The 21106-nt window shown below is 38.2% G+C and overlaps 2 protein-coding genes across 3 annotated transcripts in view; one reads left to right on the forward strand and one right to left on the reverse strand.

The window, feature by feature from the left end:
* Positions 1 to 9260: 9260 nt before the first annotated feature.
* Positions 9261 to 11074, reverse strand: LOC139979962 (uncharacterized). The gene has a single exon (XM_071991233.1). The coding sequence runs from the start codon at positions 10767 to 10769 to the stop codon at positions 9954 to 9956; it is 816 nt and encodes a 271-aa protein (XP_071847334.1). The 5' UTR covers positions 10770 to 11074; the 3' UTR covers positions 9261 to 9953.
* Positions 11075 to 13479: 2405 nt separating this feature from the next.
* LOC139979695 (short transient receptor potential channel 4-like) overlaps positions 13480 to 21106 on the forward strand; it is an 83668-nt gene continuing 76041 nt past the window's right edge. The window contains exon 1 of one of the 2 annotated variants that reach the window (XM_071990729.1): positions 13480 to 13595. The gene's annotated coding sequence lies outside the window, so the exon portion shown is untranslated. Of the gene's footprint in view, positions 13596 to 18087; positions 19124 to 21106 lie in introns of those variants that run through there. The other variant, XM_071990727.1, reaches the window with a different exon arrangement.

Genomic DNA, 21106 nt, shown 5'->3' on the forward strand with positions numbered 1-21106 from the left:
TAGTTGCATATATTTGTATCATCCTGAATTTATCTCATATTACTAAGGCAAGTTGGCAAGTACTGTACAGAATGTGGAAATGAGGATGGATAATGCTAATACCCTCTTCAAATTGCAATTGTTTTTTATGATGCAGTATTTGTAAAATGTCTGCCTTAATAATGAAAACCATGTGCAAAAGATGCATTAAATAATTTGATTGCAAATTTAGGCCTACTTTGTAATTGCACATGCCTTGTAAATAAAGCAATGTAACATTTGTCTTTGTTCCAAAATTAATACTAAGTCGCAATACTATACAGCTCTTTTACCTTGGTAGAATAATTTTACTATAATATATCTTATCAGAATGCTATTGCTCACAATATTTGTTCACAGACATTGCCAAATAAAGAAAAAAGTCACAGATGAAAATAATACTGGCTAGGCAAGACTGAAACAATAGAAACCTAAAAAATAGAAAAATTACTGCAACAAAGAAATCCTGTCGACTAATACTAGTAACAGAATTTTATTTTAATTCCAGGGTGGCTAGAAGAAAATAGCACCGCCCATCATTTCATTGCAAAGTGATCGTTCAAATAAGAACTTAACCAAAAACCAAATAAGAACTTAAACTAAAACTCTTTGTACTTCGTAAATACAATACATATGTGATTACCTATGCCTAGAACTTTACTGCTTCGGTACACACAAAAGGAAGCGAAGGGTACAGTGCAGCCTATTAGCATTGCCACACCCAAAGGCGGAAGTAAATCGAAATCACTGCAGTTTCAAAAAAGGGACCTAAAAATGGCCGACCGGGAGGCTCATGGGAAGCAAGCAATGGGTGCAAAAGAAGTATTTCATTAGAGCCATCAAATATCGACTGATAAAGTGTCGACGAAAAAAGTGAATCAAACCAATCTTCGCTAGCCTTAAAATCAACACATGCCTCACGTTTTCACAGCTTGTGGAGTGACGGTAAGAAAGAGTGACGTTATGTAAACAAAAGTCAAACAAGAATACTATTTTGTCTGAGCAGTAACATGCTGTTTAGCATATAACGGTTGTCGTAACAATTTTAAGGGAACAAATGATGAAAATATGGCTTGAAATGCCTCTTAAAAATCAATGCGATGAAAATATTTACCTTGTAGAGGACTGAGTAGTCCAAGTAAGAACCGATTCAAGTCCGACGGAGGTGGATGAAGTGTGGAGCACGCAGAGACGAACGAAAGCATGTGGGAAGGATTTGCAAATCTGGGCAGTATATATACTACACATTACATGTCGTATGATGTGCGCAGGTCACAGTGGGCGTGACTTGAAGGCCTGAACAGAGCATGCACCTCACACAATCAATAGTGGAACTCGGTTAGTGTTGGGGTACAGTATGTATGCCGGGGAAAGTTTTTTGGTAAACAATATTATTGTTTATACATAGTTGTATCATTTGAGAGTTTTCCCACACTAAAATGTACGTTTTTTTTTCTAATCAGGCCAATACTTATCTGTCGGAAGAGTAGTAGACGGCCCCTCTTATTCACCCACCCAATAGTTATATAGACACTATGCATTGCTAATTCTGCAGTTACACGTGTCAAGCATTGCTTGGACTGTCAAAAGTGACTTCCTGGTCAGGTCACTAGTTCACCCAAAGAAATCTGCCATATAATTATTGTTTAGCACGTGGGAAGGCTGTGTCTTACAATCCAGGAACAGGCTTTACTCCTCAGGTTGGCATTTTTTAGCTTCGGTGATAATTCCCCCTCCCCTTCCCCTCCGGTTGCCCATCCCATTCCTCCCCTCTCAACTCCCTTTCCCACCTTAGCTCCCCACCTTTGAAACCGTCCTGATATTATAACGTTATACAGTCAATTGGTCAATCATGCCGCAGGGATGACTGTTATTGAACTAAAATGTAAACAGGCGCCTCTTAATTTCCTTGGACAATTTTCCTATGTGAAACATTGTCACTAGCAATTACGTTGTTAGGAGAACAACAAAATATATGACCATCGGACAAAAACGTTACGACTGACCTCTTGTTCACCGTCCCCTGCGCCGAATACCCTCCTCCCCTCCCTCACCCTAAAAAAAAAACAAATAAAAAAAAACAGCGACAACGGTAGTTCAAACATAGCAGTTCTTGGGGATATACCATAGAATCTTTCCATCTTTATCATCTCTCTCAATTAATGTAGGGTTTGCTAACGCTTTACGTGTATTTCAGCTTCCATTAATAATGTAATGCCAGGTAGGGTGGGGGGGGGGTGGGGCAGATGACGTATGTTTCCAGGCATGTTGAATGTGGAGGGGTTCTCTGTAATTCCCCTTCCAAATGACGACATTACACCAGCTTACGACAATAAATAGGCGAGAGACATCATGATTCACATTTTGTAATTAAGCGATACTGCGTGCCAAAACTATTCTTGCTGTAACATTATTCAAGTCCTATTTAGATCCCTTTCATAGAGAATGCTATCTTTGCGCTGTTGTTGTTGTTGTTGTTGCTGTTTCGCTTTGTTGTGTGAAGAACGCAGACGAACGATATCAAGTGAAAAATAAGGGGCGCTATAGTAGAATAGATTTTTTTCTTCTTTTTATGTCGTGTTACAATTATTTGCGTGTAACGCAAATCGAGGACAACTGGTATATAAGAGAGCTCTTTGAACTTTGGTGAATGACTAGTCTAAAAGCTGTTCTTCATGAGTAAAAACGAAGTAGACAGCACTTTTATCTTGGAGTTATTTCGCTTCTATAACTTATTCCTTTTTATAAATGTCATTTATAAACTGTGCGTATAGGCTATAAGTCTTACAAACACACACGCATAACCCCACCCACACAAAGTTGTGCGATGGAAACTTAATTTGAAAGTTGACTAAAATGTTGAAATGAACATGGGAACTGTCAATGTTTACGACATGTATGAATAGTTATACACATTCACGTGCACGCATGCGCACACACATACACGCACAACTTATGCTGCATTCACAGCAGTGCAAAAGTCGCAATTGCATGAGTATCATATTATTGATATTAATATTATGAACGGGAACAGGGGTGGGGCGCTGATGGAAGCAGAGGAGGGGTTATTGACTGGAATGGAGAGGGGATCAATGAGATGGGAGGGGAGGAAGGGGGTTGTTGTTGCAGGTTTTTGTCATATTCTGAAAGTCTTCTTTTGCATTTGAAGTTCAAATTGCCTCTATAGTTCAAATTACTATCCAATTTTGTTTCTCTTTTCTTAAATTTCAGGAACGTGATTATTTTTTTTTAGACAGTCAAGCCGTAATGTTCCGCAAAAGTTATTAAACTGCTCATTTGTAGCAAATATCGCTTGTTGAATGAGATTGGTTGACTTGCAGTGACCGAATAATTTGGACGGAGATTGCTAGAAGTTTACCATATATGCTCTATAGACACCGCGAGAGTGATCAGAGTGTGTTGCATTTGGGAAGAGACAGGTAAGTTTGCGGAAAACGGAAATCATTCATTTTTTTTAATAGTCAATAATAATTAGAAAAGTTTTCAGATCAAAGTTTGCAAACTGAATTTTAATAAGACCGTTGTCAACATCTGGAAATACATTCAGGTCTTTAAGGGTGCAGGGCATTTCTTTTTAGTTCATTGCGACGAGAATGTTGAAACTTCACACTTTCCACCCATGTATGCATACGCTCTCTATTTTCTAATAATTATTATACTTTTTGAATTATATTGCCGTATATCGATAAACTGAAATAAGAAGCAATCTGAAACCCGGGATATATATTAAAATGACTTCAACATTTGAACAAAAAGAGAAGAAAATTGACCGAGCAATTAAATGACGAATTATTATTATTTCTTGGAATTGTGAACGTAGACTTTATAGGCAAATTTGTCCCCACATGTCGCAATACTTACACACATGGTGGTATTATGAAGGGTTATATATTGGTGACTTGAAAAGTTTAGCAGTGTGGTTCGCTAACTTCAACTTCAGGCAAAGAAACACAAATGCATAATCGACTAAGTTTTAGGCAAAATAGTTTCTTTGTATGTCACAAAATGAATTTCAACATAATGTTTAACTAACAATAAGCTAGTCATAGTATAAATTTCGTTCGATTCAAACAGGAGAGATTCTACACTAGTGTAGAGACTCCCCTTGTCTACAACAATCATCTGATGAACTATTCAAGGGGATATCCCATACTGTAACACCGGGCGATTCCCATACAGTAATGCTGCCAATCGTCGTGATATGGAAAATCAGACTTCGGCGGTCGAGACCTCACGACGACGAGGCAGTTTCTATAATCTTGTATTTGACACGATTCACATATACCGTCGATAGGTCTTTGTAACAGTTGTCACTTCCTCGTTGATATGGAGCTTAAGGTTAGCCCGTCTAAACCTCACGATGACGCAGTTATAAAGTTTAACTCTGACGGTTTACGCAATACAGTGTACCGGTCGAGACCTAACGATGAGGCAGTTTTTTATCTCAATACATTACATGTATAGAGATATTGTAACAGTAAGTGGGACTTTCTCTTCTCTTAAAAATTTTTCAGCGTCTTCAAACAAAGTTCTTTTTCTCTGGAATTTCCAGAGCAAGAATATATCATATAGACCAACAAAAGTTACTATTTTTTATTCCAGAATTGTATCTCATTCTGTGACTTTTTCACCGATTTATGTCCAAATCGGGCCAATTTGGACTGAAAACACACTTTGTCACACCTGTTTTGCACACGCTCCAAAACTTATGTTTTATGAAAGAGAATAGAATAGAACTGTCTTTCAACAGTGGTATCGTCTAAGATAGGGTCCTATGTATTATATATTTTATTAAAATTTTAAACTTCCATTTGTTGTTTACAGGTAGGTATTAATAAGAATTTTACTATATGTATATGACATTTAATGGCTTTTATTTGCTTTATTTGATGTTTAAATTATTTTTCTTTCTTAAAACAACACTGAGCTGCCGCCCCTATTTTTAGTAAAAAGGTCCGTTTTTGATGATTAAGCCCCGCCCCCAAGTCTGTTTTGTAGCAGATTGGCTATGACTCATAACAGCTACATGTTAGATATACGAAAATGGCTACCCTCGCGAACAATTTTCTGTTCTGTAGTTAGGTACGCGAGGTGTTAGTGTATTGCATGCTAATTACATTCTGTACTGCTGAATTCTACGTAACATCCATTTAAGGATAGTACTGGTGTAGTGTTCAACCGATTAACCTAATCGGAATCGGAATCGGTACGAATATTGCATAATCGGTATCGGTAAAAATTACGTGGAATACCAGTTATGTCATACCGATTATTCAAAAACATATGGAAGGTGAAAATATCATTATTCAAAAACATATGGAAGTTGAAAATATCAACTGATGTATTAGGTTTGTTCTTTTACTACGAAATATTAAAAAAAGGCACCCCCTATACGTCTTTCACAGTGTATACTTTCATCTAATTAGGCTGCCAGGGCCGCCGATTTTGCTTCCTTCGTGGTTATTGGCTGCATATTTCTTGGCACAGTAAGCATAGCAGCAATAGCAATTTCGCGAATTCAGGAATGTGCTGGACAGGGTAGGAAATAAGCGGGGGCAACGGGCGATTCGCCCTCGCAAGTGCTAAAAAGCCCTCCTAAAGCACAATTACGAGTGCGAAAAAGAAAAATGAAATATAAAAAAATCGCCCTCTTTATATCAGGTGTCTGTGTAAAATTAATTGTGACATGCGTTTGCTTTAGCTAGGAATTGCAGTTGCATCGCGAATCGCGCAGTTTTCTCACCCCGCATCAAAATTTGAAGCAGTGCGAGGGTTACATCTCTATGTTCCGACGTCTCTATGTTCCGACGTCTCTATGTTCCGACATCTCTATGTTCCGACGTCTCTATGTTCCGACAATTTTTTGGGACTCTAATTTTTTTTACCCAAATTTTTTCGGACTCAATTTTTTTGGACCAAAATTTTTGACCAGCTTGTTTTCGGAACAACTTTTTTCGGACCAAAATTTTTTTGGACCAAAATATTTTATGACCAAATTTTTTTTTGGACCAAAATTTTTGACACCAACATGTTTTCGGACCAACATTTTTCGGTCACAAGCAATTTTTTTTTGACCAAACTGATTTTGGTCCCAAAAAATTTGAGTACAAACAATTAAATTTCGGGTCAGCAATTTTCGGTCACAAGCAGTATTTGGGTCATAACAAACTTTGCGCCCTTTTTTTTTCGTGAAAAAAAATTGGTGCGTCCCAAAAATTGTGTCTCCCAAAAAAAGGTAGGTCAGAAAAAATGTTGGTCCAAAAAAATGGAGTCCCCCAAAAAAAATTGGGTCCCAAAAAATTTGGGCCCAAAAAATTAAGTCCCCCAAAAAAATTTGGTCCGAAAAATGGGGGACCAAAAAGATTGAGTCCCCCAAAAAAATTTGGTCCGAAAAAAATTTGGGTAACAAAAAATTAGAGTCCAAACAAATTGTCGGAACATAGAGACGTCGGAACATAGAGACGTCGGAACATAGAGACGTCGGAACATAGAGACGTCGGAACATAGAGACGTCGGAACATAGAGACGTCGGAACATAGAGACGTCGGAACATAGAGACGTCGGAACATAGAGACGTCGGAACATAGAGACGTCGGAACATAGAGACGTCGGAACATAGAGACGTCGGAACATAGAGACGTCGGAACATAGAGACGTCGGAACATAGAGACGTCGGAACATAGAGACGTCGGAACATAGAGACGTCGGAACATAGAGACGTCGGAACATAGAGACGTCGGAACATAGAGACGTCGGAACATAGAGACGTCGGAACATAGAGACGTCGGAACATAGAGACGTCGGAACATAGAGACGTCGGAACATAGAGACGTCGGAACATAGAGACGTCGGAACATAGAGACGTCGGAACATAGAGACGTCGGAACATAGAGACGTCGGAACATAGAGACGTCGGAACATAGAGACGTCGGAACATAGAGACGTCGGAACATAGAGACGTCGGAACATAGAGACGTCGGAACATAGGGATGTCACCAGTGCGAGAGGGTCGCGCACAATCACCGGGAACTTCCCGTGGTAAATTACGGCCTGCAGTACCAGCGAAAATAACCTAAAATCCTCACAAAGCTCCGACCACATAGTAGCCTTACTTCACACTAAATCAACTGCATGGAAATCTAAACTTGACATCTGTTTATTCGCTCTAGTTGTGTCGCAAATAAAAGCTAAAAATATCCACGGAAACTGCAATCTTCGACCACATGTTAGCCTAACAACCACATGTTAGCCTAACAACCACACTAAGTCAATGGGAAATGTAGCCTAACCATCGGTTTGCAAAAAAAAAAAAAAAAAAATTGCGTAGCTTAGTTTACAACTTTCAATTTGCTGGAAATCGGCATTTGTTTGGAAGGTAATGTAAGTGATATGTCTTATAGAGGGAATGTTATATTTTATATTGGAGTAGTTTCTAGTTGTTATTATTTCTTTACATCAATCTGGTGTTACATTTTAGAGTAATTTTAAACAAGTTACGATGGTACAATTTGCTTTTCAGTTTGATTGGCCTAAGCTTACACATTCTAATTGAACCTGTATGGAGTTATATAGGTAACGAATAGGTATGTTTAACTTCAAGTTCGTAACATTTCTATTTGTTCATAAACGGTATAGTACTGAAAATAAGTACAAAATATTGTCGGAATGAAGGCAATATGTCATTAAAATTTACACTTTGGTAAAGATTGCAGATGGATGGTTTGTCTGAGATACTTTTTGAGATGGATATTTTGAGTAACTATTCGTAGCCCATTTCAAGCCATTAACAGGTGACATTTACGTCGAGGTGGTTAGGGCATTCGCTTAGCACAGTGCTGACTAGGTAGGATGTCATATCTCCGTATTTTGGAAATTTAAAAAAAAAAAAATTCTTTCCGAGAAACTCCAGAGGTAATTTGGTACATACAAAATGGTACCTTAGAGCCTTGTATAACAACGAAGCAAAAGGAAACTGGGGAAAATCACGACAATAATTGTTTCTGTCAAACTTTATTGCCGATTTCGTATAAACGGGATATTTTCTCATTTTCAAATAATCGGAATCGGTACGATTATGAAAAAATAATCAGTAATCGGTATTTTCTGTTATGCATAATCGGTTGAACACTATAATGGTGTTCAGGTAGCTTTTCAGAGCAAGGGCCATGATAAGTTTGTTTGATTGCCCTTCATGTATTTTGTATAATTACGTATACACATTCTTGTATTTCTGAAGGCTATTTACTGTAGGCCTAGTGCAATTTAAAAAAAAAAAAAAAAAATATATATATATATATATATATATAGGCCACTAGGCCTATTAGGCTTTCAGTGATAGCCACATTAGCATTGTACTGGTGTTCAGACAGCTTTTCCTAGGAAGGACCAGGGTAAGTTTTTTTGATGGGTTCGTATAAAAGAGGAGCCGGCCATAGCATCACAACTTTGATAAGACAATAAAAATTGTATAAGGTTATGTTTTATTTATAAGGATATAGGCCTAAGATGTATAAGGTTATAAGAAGTATGTTTAGCTTTCTTTTGAACCTGTAATGTTTGACATCAAATGTACAAAGAATTAAAATAAAATAACAAAATGGAGAGGAACTGAGGTGGCTATTAGGGGAAGAGGAGGCCACCCATCACTTGCATATAAAAACTTGTAATCTTCTTTTACATTATTTTTTCCAAGTCATAAATCCATGAAATCTTCATGTCCGAAAAATTGAGATGGAAAAACGTGGGTTGTTTTGATATCTAGAAGTGGACACAGTTTTGATGGTAGTCACCACTACAGTCTACATTAACATACAGTAGGTCAATAGGCCTAGCTCTCAAGGCAGGCATCAAGAATATGGTCGAGTTGTTCGCCTCTTCTAATTTGGCTGTTGTCATTGACATCAAACATCAAAAAGTCCAACAGAGACTGACCTAAGATGAAGGATACCACATGAAAAACAAGTTCTTAAATATTCTATGACATTACTAAACCTTGCAACGTCGTTCTTTCGACTAACAGGCAATAAGCGCTAAAGGCAATACTAGCAGTATAAAGTGTAACCTGCAGAGACTATTCGTGGCAAAGTAGCAAAAATGCAAGTTATATATTTGTTGTACCATGATTGATATTGATAATTGTAGAGACAGAGCAAAGATTTGAAATTAGGAATCAAAATTAAAACTTCCAGTATTGAGATACTGCATCATTGATGCTCTTGTATAATCTTGTAGTGACACGATTCACATAATATTGTATTTACTGTTTTTTCTATTTAATGTTTTTTTATCATTGTATTTTCTAGATTGTTTGTTAAGCGCACAGATGCATCGCGCGTAGTGCGCTATATAAGATTTTATTTACATTACATTACATAACATACACGATAGACCTATATATATAAGATGTCACTTCTCGTTGATATGGAGGTTGAAGTTTGCCGATCTATACCTCATGCACGATGAGGCAGTAATAAAGTATAACTCCGGCGGTTTACGAAATACAGTACCGGTATAAGTTGTCAAACTTTTCGCATTATGCATGGAGTTTTCTAGGAACGGCAGTCGATACCGAGTAACATGCTGAGGCAGTTCTATAGTGTCCGTATCATCCTACGATTCTCGTAATACAGTATATTAGTTGTTAACTCCTGATATGGAGCTCCAGGTTCTCCAGTCGATACCTTAGTTCTATAATGGCAGATAATATGTCCAATTCACACTATTCACATTTAGTCTACAGTGAGGTTTTCATGCACTCTTCATTGATATGGAGCTCCAAGTTCTCCAGTCGATACCTTAGTGCAATAATAGCAGATAATAATGTCCAAAGTTCACACTATTCACATTTAGGCTACAGTGAGGTTTTTCATGCACTCTTTATTAATATGGAGTCGTGACGTCACGATAAGACAATTCTATGGTCGAATTCCTGTATTTCTTGGTCTTCCGAAGAGTAGGTACTTATATGAGAGTAACATTTCGTCACCATCATCTTTTCTGATCGTCCGTAATTCCGACGACAATCCGTCTAGTATGAAACCTATTTTCGTCAAATCTTGATACAGGTGATGTTCCGTCAGGTAGGCGGGCTGTAAAGGCAGTGAGACGATAAAGGCATCACTTGCATCCGAAAATTGATCGCGGACGATTTCGTTAAATTTCGTATTCGGAATTTGTCGGAAAGTGTCGACGCGTCCAGACAGATGACCGCAACTTGCACGAACCGTCTTGTTACGTCTTATGACCAGGAATCTATCATAGGTTGTCATGTCGTTGTAATTTTCGTAGAGTAATTTAACAGTTATAAGCTCCCTTTCAGAAGAGTCAGTTGTCGTGGGGCTGGACTTCTTCGAGGGGACAGCTGGTTTATCAAGTTGGCTAGACTTTTCACCAGCTCCAAGTTTCAGCTTTTGAGAATGACGAGTTTTCAGTTCGTGCAATAAATCGACCAACTTTGGGAGTTCGTAGAATGTCGCCTCGTCGGATAGCATGTCGAGTTCGTTAAATCCTTCGGGGAGGACGAGATAGCCTCGTCTTAAATAATTGAGGATATGACGAAAGAGTTCCCCGTCACGATCGATAAACACTCTGCCGTGTTCGTCTTTTGTTATCGCCACCGGGGCGGCATATTTAAAGACGGAGCCGAGCATTGAGGAAGGAAATCGCGTAAGCGTTCCTCTTGTTGTGGTGTACAATGAACCTCCCACGTTAAGTGTTACAAATGCTTCCATATCTGCAGTGAAATATTTATAATTATGAAAGGTTATAAGTATAGTCACTAACACGCACGGGCAGAAAAAGAGACTTTCGATGATTTATCAAGACCAACATTTACTCACGAGAAATTATCAAGATACAGGCTTTACATATAAACGGTTGCGACTTGAAAGGAAAAGTGATGCTGTTGCAGAAAACACAAAGTAAAAATGTATTCAACGTTGGTGGTAATCTGTCGTTCTTCTACACTTTGTGCGGACTACATATCCATACTACCTTGGACAGTCCGTTACGAAAAAGTAGCATTCATAAATTAAATTGTTGTATCGTTGTTCAGTATTGACTCCGAAACTGGAGTTTTGTGAGGATTTTTTTAGGTATTGACAGAACAACTCTGTATGAATGTTAAATTTGTAGAAACGTTGGGAATCTAGACGTCCTTATTACATAATAACTCCCTAATCACCCGCAGAAGAAAACAACAAATAATTTCAACTATGAACAAGAGGAGCCACGTTCAAATTTGATCAGACGATGAGATACTTGTCGCTAATTGGTCACAACATGAAAAGGTGATAAAAATACCATCTAAAACGCTGAACGCTCCTCAAAAATGTATATCTGTTGCAGCATTCAAATGGTAATCCTTGGCAACAAGTTAGTTGATCAGGCTAGTGGGCAAACCATTCCGAAATAATTTCCAAAACAATAAAGACGTGGAGACTATAGAGCTGCATTATTGTGTTCGTTTGTAGGTCTCGAATCACGAAATACTCCTGCACGTTCTATCCGTGAGATGTTATCTGTTAAACCACAGTCAAACAATCTTCAAAATCTTAGACCATATGTTAGGATAATACCTTCTGCTGAATGTATATACATATATTATTATTGCACCAGATCAGCGAACAGTATGCCGTGCATGACCGTAAGCTTTATTATAATTTATACTGCAATTCTCATCACCACACTGTTAGTTGTGGGATAGTATATTGACTGCTTTTGAATGCTGTTTTTTTTTTGTTTCTTTTAGAATCCAGCCATGCATGAAGACCGTAAAAATTAAAGCAATATCACGGAGTTAGCAAGAATAAGCGCTATGAATTGACTTGCAATTTGCAATAAGCTGTCACGTGATGGCATCTGCGCTTGTGCGTGTCATACTTCCGGGTCAGGTCAAATGATACAATTGTTTGTACATATAGAACATGAATGGCATTGACTGGCAAATTATCGAACTGGTAAATAAATCGCCATATTGTTGATTATAGAACACATACACAGAGCATGTCTCAATATAGGTCTATAGATGCCAAGCGTTAAAGTTACGTGACTTCTTTTGAAACTCTACAGAATAGCTTAACTGCAGTGAGCAAATTGGATAATTGTAATCACGTGACTGAAAACAGGGTTTCATATTTGTGATCTTTTTCAATCATACTGCTTTAAATAATGCAATGAAGCAACCTCCAATAATAAATATAAAAAATCACACGTTACTTAAAAATGGATAAAATATGTTTCGATTTACATATACAGCCACCTAAATCGCATGCATGTGTGAAATTAAGTCTATTTCAGTGAATACAATCGCTTGTGTCCCGTCTGAAATCGATATGCATAAATTCATACACGAAAAAAAGTACAATGAACAGAGATATGGAGCGCCTGCTTGTGCCGTCGAATGCATTATAAACGGGCTTCGTAATCCTTCCGTGAACAGAAAATTTAGTGTTCGGCTGCGGTTATATAGGTTTACTAAACGTTAAATATTAATGTACGCATGATTTGGTGAAAAAAAGAAATGAAAAATGAAAGCTGGTTAACGATTTAAAGGTCGTCCGTATTGACCCCAAAAGTTTAGTGCGCTTAAAAATTGCTAGAATTTTACAACATTGTTTTCCTGGTTCAGGTTCCGAATCTCCTATATAGGTTATTACATCGAAAAGTGATAAATCAGAAAATACAATCATTTCAGTGCCGAGGAAGAAATACATTTAGGGTTGCAGTAAAATAATTGTTGAATTTGGAGCATATAGCTGACCATTAATTGACTTTTTACCATATTTGGGACCAAAACTAATATGACCTCCGTCGGAGTTATAAAACATAGGGGAAATGTAGGGGGCGGGCGGGTGAGGGCGTTTTATGAATTCATAAAACTGTGTCAGAGAATGAATGGAGTAATAGGATGTCACTCCAGCTTTGTTTGGTAACGTCACTTGAAGCACGGAATTAGTGGCGCTCTTCTAAAACCCAACTAGGGGGAGAGAAAATCACGCGATGATCAAGTAAGTTCACGTTGGTGCTCGGGGGGGACAGAGTAAGCCTTTTAGTACAACGAGTGACAGGGGAAATGTGTGGGAAAGGTGGGGGACGGACGGGGGAGAGCGTTTTATGAATTTATAAAAACGTGTCAGAGAATGAATGGAGTAATGGGACGTCACTCCAGTTTTGTTTGGTAACGTCACTTGAAGCGCGGAATTAGTGGCGCTCTGCTAAAACCCAACTAGGGGGGAGAGAAATCACGATGATCATCATGTCAGTTCACGGTGGTGCTTGAGGGACAGAGTAAGCCTTTGAGTACAACGTGACATTTTGGCAAATTCAGCACCTTTGTCGAGTTGACAAGTTACTCTAACGTCACGTATTGACGAAAGTTATCAAATTTTCTCGTTATAGTGTTGTACTAAACGCGACAACACGTCAAAAATCGCAAGGAGGCGATTAGCAGTGATATGGCCCATCTACTTCTATGTACATGGGTGGAATGTATTTGATCTCACCGCCATGTTTGACATTTTTACTATTGACTATTATTCTTCAGATGTCAATTGCAGGTGAGACTCTTAATACTATCATGCTTTATAGGTTGGTGTTCGAAAACTATAAAAACAAAAAAAAGTCAGTTTCACTCTTCTTGCGCCAATTCATCCTCCCGATGTGCCTCTGCCTTGCTTAAATCGTCTTCGAGTAATGCTTTCAATATTTGGGTTCGGGTCACAACAACTTGAAGTAAACAGGGGTCAGCACTACCCCCCCCCCCCTCGTTTCGAGGAGTTACTTGCAATAGGCCTATACGTAAAATTACTTCATCACTATCTATAAGAACTGCTTCACTGATCCAATAGTCGTTCTAAAATGATCCGTGACAAAACTTTGATCTGATCCCAGTGACCCCCCTGATTAACTCCTACCATGTAGGAACCACACTGGGTACTATTCCATGATCGAATAAAGTATATTTTGTAACTTTTACAAAAAGTAACACAAGGCTATAGAGACGGCGTGAAAAAGCAAGCAACTCTCAACCCAAGTGACATTGATATAGTAGTCATGCAGGCTTTTTTTTTTGTGGGGGGGGGGGGAGGAGGGTCGAAGGGGTTGGGTCTAATGGGCGGGGTCTAATGGGTTAGGGTTCCCCCACCCAATGAAAAGTGTTTGTTTGGGTATATAGAACCAAAAATTGTTATTATTTCCATCATTTTCACGACGGTACCGTACATATGTGTAGTACAAGTTTCTAATTTAGCGTGTGCGTTAAGGCTGACAGCCACCCCCCCCCCCACCACCACCACATTCTCCGTTGCTACGGCACTGTAGATATATACCATGGCGGGGAGGGGGGGGGGCTCTTGATAGAGAGAGAGAGAGACAGAGGTGGAGAGAGAGAGGTTTAAAAAAAAGAAAAAAAGAAAAGGAAGTCACCCAAGAGAGAGAGAGGGAGAGCCTGGGCACGAAAATCAAACAACATTATGCACTCTCAAACTCCAGTCTCCAAATATCGAGACCGTAGCCGTGCATTCCACATCTGGGTCCATGATGACTTCATTGAGGTACTATTATGCAGTATTCCTCTCTTCTGCACCTGGAAACTTTTCTTCATTCAAATGGAATTTGACTAACTCTTTTTGACAGAGCTTGAAGCTTCTTCATCCCGGATTCACCTTTTATTTTCTGTTTTCCGAAAGAATGATTTGAAATAAGAAATAAGCGTGTTTGCCATTACTGGAATTCCATTTTGTTCTTCTTATTGTCGTAGCTGATAACTCCAGAAGCAAGTATAGGCCTACAGACAAATCACCAGACGTATCCTACACACACAATCACTGAAAAAAATGTCTTTGATCGTCCACTGGAATTTTAGACACACCTGTCATTTCTTAAAGACCGTCAAACAAAGCTACTTGGTCAGTGTTGGTTTTTTGTGTGTGTATGATTTATCAATGGATATGGAAGCTCGTTAGGCTAAGACTATTTCAAGGGGAATGGTGAAATACACATCTGACGATGATCACACAGTCACAGTCTCGATGTAAGGGGACTGGGGTTGAGAGCGGATCAGTCGTTCGGTTGTTTGGTTTTCGTGCCCAGGTTCTTTCCTGGGTGACTTTTCTTAAAAAAGTACCATGCGTGCGCACTGGAATATGGGTCGTATGTAATATCTATTCCACTTCCAAGGAAAGGACACGCGTTGCTGACCTGTATGTAACATGGCATAATCTTATGGTAACACTCCCGTTGTCAAGGGACTGCATGGGATTAGGAGTGGATCAAGTTGTTTGGTTTTCGCGCCCAGGCTCTATCTTAGGTGGCGTTTGTTTAAAAGTATTTCGGCTCAAATACACAGTACAATTTTTTTTTTATCTATGAGTATGAAGTGCGAGAGCGCCATCTGCTACAACGTCGAGCACCGAACCAATCACAAGTTGATAAACGTACACAAACGGATATTTAGTGTTAGTGGTAACTTTAATTTAAAAAGGTGTGACGTCATTTTACAACTTATTAAAACCCAAAAACTATCTGTAAATTGTATTCATATTCGCAAACATCAAGTGATGTAACTTTTGACGTAAAAGATTGAGACACACTGCTGTAAAAGTTCTTGTTTATGTACTATATTCTGTCAAAGGGCGTATTAACTCTTGAACGAAAAATAATCCTAAGGTTAATGCACCGCTTGCATTGTATTGAATTGCTTATACGTAATGTCTAAAAATAGCTTGGATAGGCGCGTCCTTCTGATGGTAGAGCAGGCTACATCTAAGAATGGTTATATTCATTTGTGTAACTCCATAGTCACATTATTTCATTCTCGATAACAACCATAATAATGATAATTCAATAATGGTATGCCAATAACTCATCATACTTAGTCTAACGTATCGTTCTAAAATTGTTGAAAATCAAACAATGGAAAAAGTGAAACCATGCGAATAGAAATAGAAATAAAATTAATTAATTTTTTTAATGTACTTTATTTTTCGTTAATACAACGATAATCAGTACTTGTTATATTCAAACAACGAATAATACAAATTAGCAATTTATCTTTCTCCAAATATATTTAGAGCAAAACAAGAAAAAAAAAATACCAGACAGAACAAGAACAAAGAAGAAGAAGAAGCATACAAGAAGCACAATCATACACAACGAAAATTCCAATTAATTTTGTCTTTTATTATTCTTCCCGCGTACCAGCAACAATATGAAACTTAAAGTTATTCAAATATGCAGTAAGCTTAATACATGCGGTAAGTTTTTAATTGGTTTCATTGTCGAGTTAAATAATAAATTTTACTCTGTCTCTTGTTTATAGCTTTCTATACATGCTATAAAAAGCACATATTGGATAAATTAGGTTTTCTACTTCAGTTTAATTTCGTATCAATATGAACTATGTACACCAAGGTTGCAAATGATTCATACATTTTATAACTGTAGAATAAAAATGTTCAATCATTTGCAGGGGCAACGGTATTATGAGCGGAAGGGAGGGTAGGTGGACGAGCTGGGGTGGGGGCTGGGGGTGGTCAATGGCTCATTATGGTAAGTTCAGTTTCGTGACAAGATCAGCAGCTAAAAAACAAAGTCGAAAACGGTATTGCAAGTTATTATGGCGGATGTGGGTGGGTGCAAAAACATATGTAGTTTGTGTATGGCGTGGAGGTTGGGCTGGGGAGGTGGGGTGGGAAGTGGGGGCGGGGGAGGTGGACCAAACGTACTCTACATTGCTATTGGTCTACTGAATGATACCATATAAATAAAAATATTCCGAATACTTGAGTCAAAACCTGCAGGTTGTAAGTCCCACTTAGTACTCCTATTATGTTATGTTATTATTTATATAATATTATGTTATTATTTATATATATATATCTATATATATCGGATATCGAGCACAAGAGGGTAATCCAGGGAGTTGCAGATCTCCTCTTCCCCATGGCGGAAGTGATTGTTGGGTTATACTTCTGAATGCATCTGGTTGCAATCTTAACATTTGTCCCATTCTCTACATAATGTTGTGGTTTAATTCCTCTTTTTTTCCATGCTGACAAGCAAGGTTTTGGGTATTCGACCTTTGACCTCTGACCTCTGATCTATGACGTAATCAATCACGCAGGCAGATAACTAGAAAGGGAGAACAAACTATACGGGTCTCAATGATCGCTTAACAATCAAAAGAATAACCGGGTTAAGCCGTTTAAGAAAGATAATTAACCCATTAACCGGCAAATGAAAACCGATCAATTAATTATATATGTCAAGGGTCTGGTGTCTATTTGATCAGTAAACATCTAACAAATGGGATTATTTCTAACGAGACTGCACATTTTGTTTTTGTTTCTTTCGTTATTTCCCGGGAGGGGAGGCATCCCCTCCCCCTCATGCGGGAAGCTCATATCTTAGGAGGTTATTATGAGAGATATAGTTTAGTTGCTATGTAATGTCGGTACGACTAAACGAAATCAAACGCCTTATATAGTCTTGTAGTACGGTGGATCATTGTCATTGCAGATGTAGCTAATTTGCATATAAGATTTGGAACGATTTTTGTTGTTGGTATTAAAGGGAAATTATCATGTTCATTAACTTGAAATGATGTATTATTAGCAAGAGAAACGCATTACTTGTCATTGCTTTCATTGTTTTAATTATCAATGTACGAAGCTACCAGGGAGAAGAAGTGTGGAAAAGTACACTAAGCATCCAACGTAACAGAAAAAAAATCTAACGAAAACGAAAGCAGAAAAACAGAACAAATAAAAGCCTGAAATAAAACTCTTTTCATGAGCCATGCATATAAACCGAGGACAAATTGCTCCGCAAGGGAAAAGTAAATTTACGTATAACGTATACGCCATGGACATTTCAGAAATGTAATATGTGTGAATATGATCGAAATGTACACCGGTAAACAGGGTATTGTCGACGTAAAGGAAACACCATCAAACCGTTCTAATCGTTAACGCTATATTCAATATATACAATCGTCAGTATATAAAGGCATATACAGATTCAGATACTGCACACTTAATGTACACACTGCGGAGCGATCCATATTCATTATACCGCAGAAAGAGATGGAGGAGTTGTGTTAATAAGCAATTAATGGCGCTATACATTATTTATGATTGTGCAAAACTGAAACAGCCTAGACGCCGTCATTTAACGTGGAATCATTGTTATGGTTATAGCGATACACATTATCAGGCTACTCGTTTTGTGAGTTTGTTGTTCTCAATGCAAGTCATTGTACAAACACAAAAGCAGTCATTCAAATATCAAATAACGATGTTTTAACACGAAACTGCACATGATAGAAAGTATTAACTGCGTTCGTGCGATGAATTGTTTACTTGTGACGTCACATTGTTTTCTGCGCGTCAGACGGTAAGCCGTTTCTCCCGCTCTGTGTCTATATCCTTCTCGCTCTTTCTCTCGTATGGGAAGGATTCAATCTGTGAGTGAGTACGGGGTAATTTGTGTGATGAATTCACAAGAGGCAGTAGATGTATAGCGTGTGAACGTTCGAGATGCACGGGTCAATCAATGATCTTTGATGTATCTTTTTACTTCGTTGTTGTTATTGTTTATACATACAAGGGAGGACGTTTAATATAAACCCATATTTTGTTTTCCTCTGAAGAAATATTTCTGCAAGCGATCTTACATTTCAGTGCATATTGTATTTGATTTTCGTGGTAATTAAGATATTGCATCGATTTCACTCAAACAACGGGGAAATTAACCGTGTTTTGTATGTGGATATATAGCCAGGAATCACATCTGGCAAGACGTATCGGTATTGGCGTGAAGTAAGTTATCAGACAATCGTGCAGATATAAGTACTCTATATCCATACTGTTTGAAATATTTTATGTGGATTGAAGTTTAACTTGTAGCAAACAGTTTTCTGACAATCGCCTGTCACGAGGAAGATGCATACGTACAGGGAATATGGATAATGGATTTTCAATAAAAGATGCGAAAGAACTATAGATCTTGTAGAATCGAAAAGGATTTATTCATATTTTGTGTGTAGCAAATTCAGTACAACAGCCTGGTCACTCGAGGCAAACTTGTGAGTATGTATATATATACTGAAATATATAACTAGAATCCATTCATCCATCCATCCACCCATCCATCCATCCCGCCATCCATCCCGCCATCCATCCCGCCATCCATCCCGCCATCCATCCGTCTATCCGTCCATCCGTCCATCCGTCCGTCCGTCCATCCGCCCATCCGCCCATTCGCCCATCCGTCCATCCGTCCATCCGTCCATTCGTCCATCCATCTATCCGTCCATCCGTCCATCCGTCCGTCCGTCCGTCCGTCCGTCCGTCCATCCATCCATCCGTTCATCCGTCCATCCGTCTATCCGTCCATCTGTCCATCCGTCCATCCGTCCATCCGTCCATCCGTCCATCCGTCCATCCGTCCATCCGTCCATCCGCCCATCCGTCCATCCGTCCATCTGTCCGTCCGTCCATCCGTCTGTCCATCCGTCCATGTCCGTCCGTCTATCCGTCCGTCCGTCCAGGATTGCAAGAAGGTCTCAAACAATTACCGTATTCATATTCAATTTTCATACTTAAAGACGAATGTCAAACACAAAACAGAAACAAAAAAAGCAATAAATGTTTTCCCTCAAATTTGTTTCCATAACTGCATGTGGGCAACAATGATTTCTAAATTGATCATGCTATACCTGCTATATTGATAACCTGCGTCTTAGTTATATGCATGTTTTGTATCCCGTTCCGTATTACATTTCTCTCTTTAAGTATATAGTCAAAGGTTCCGATCACTAATGTTTCGATTTTTGTTTCTTCTTACAATCAATAGAAATAAAGAGACGAACCATTTTTCTTTTGCCACTGCACTTTCTGTAATATTAACTCGTACGTAATAATAACGTCATGGCTATTATTAGGATAACTGAAGCTTTGAACTATTATGTCTATCGCCATTAATATAGTTGATAAATGTTAATAATTGATGTCGTCTCCTCCAAGCTGATTGCTGTAGAATATATTCTGCTTATTTTCTTTTGTAAACGCTTTTCCTATTGTATATATTTTGTTGCCACTATTGCTGTTACACAATCAGTTAATATTATATATTTTTTTTTCAAATGTCGCGAAAGAAATGAAAAACCAGAGGATTTGCTTGTGTTCCATTCATTCAAAAATAACATAAAAGCAGTTTTTCAGTCATTATTGGATATTAAAAGCAAACTGCAATGTCACCAAGAGTAAACACATACAAAACAAATCAAAACAAACAACAATAAGTGCTGCACTTTTAATTAAAAACAAACAAACAAACGAACGAACAAGCAAACAATAATAGAAACAAAAACAAGCCAAGAAAGTAGAAAGAAAGGGAGAATAAAATATGACTTTAACCGAGAGAAATTAAAACAAAGATCGTTTAGCTGTTATAGTCCTATTACCTTCTTATTAATTTCTATTGTTATTACTCCACCCCCCCCCTTTTTTTCCATTGATCACAGGAATGATCACAAAATGAGAACAAAGAAGCAATACATGTAGTCTGGATCTTGCTTAATGGCATAGATAAACACACGTTAAAGCGTCTATGATAATGGAATTCATTAAAGTATATACATATATAGTTAGAACTGCATCTTAATCGTTTTGCAAAATTAATAAAAGTTCATCTGTCTTGCCGACCAGCTGTATCATTTTACCGGAGGATCTTTTAACTCCGAATTATTCCCAGATTTATATGAGGGCCCGTCACGATCCGTGAGGGCGACGTGGGGGGAGGGGGTAAAACATCCTCCAGAAACATTTGAAATTTAAAAATAATATAAAAATAAAGACAAAAAGTGTCATTCAACAGCCTTAGCCCCAGTTGTTTTCGAACATATTAGGTTGATGAGCTAGCTTGGGTCAGAGCGACCGTTTTGTTGGAAAACAAATTCTCCCATCGGGGCGGCGATGATCCAATCTAGGCTCAGGTATAGATTCATATTCATCGCTTTCTTGGGGTAATCTTAGATTTTTGCGCTGTAAAACAGTTACCCCCTTCC

This window comes from Apostichopus japonicus, chromosome 14 (assembly GCF_037975245.1).
Source record: "Apostichopus japonicus isolate 1M-3 chromosome 14, ASM3797524v1, whole genome shotgun sequence".
Taxonomy (NCBI): Eukaryota; Metazoa; Echinodermata; class Holothuroidea; order Aspidochirotida; family Stichopodidae; genus Apostichopus; species Apostichopus japonicus.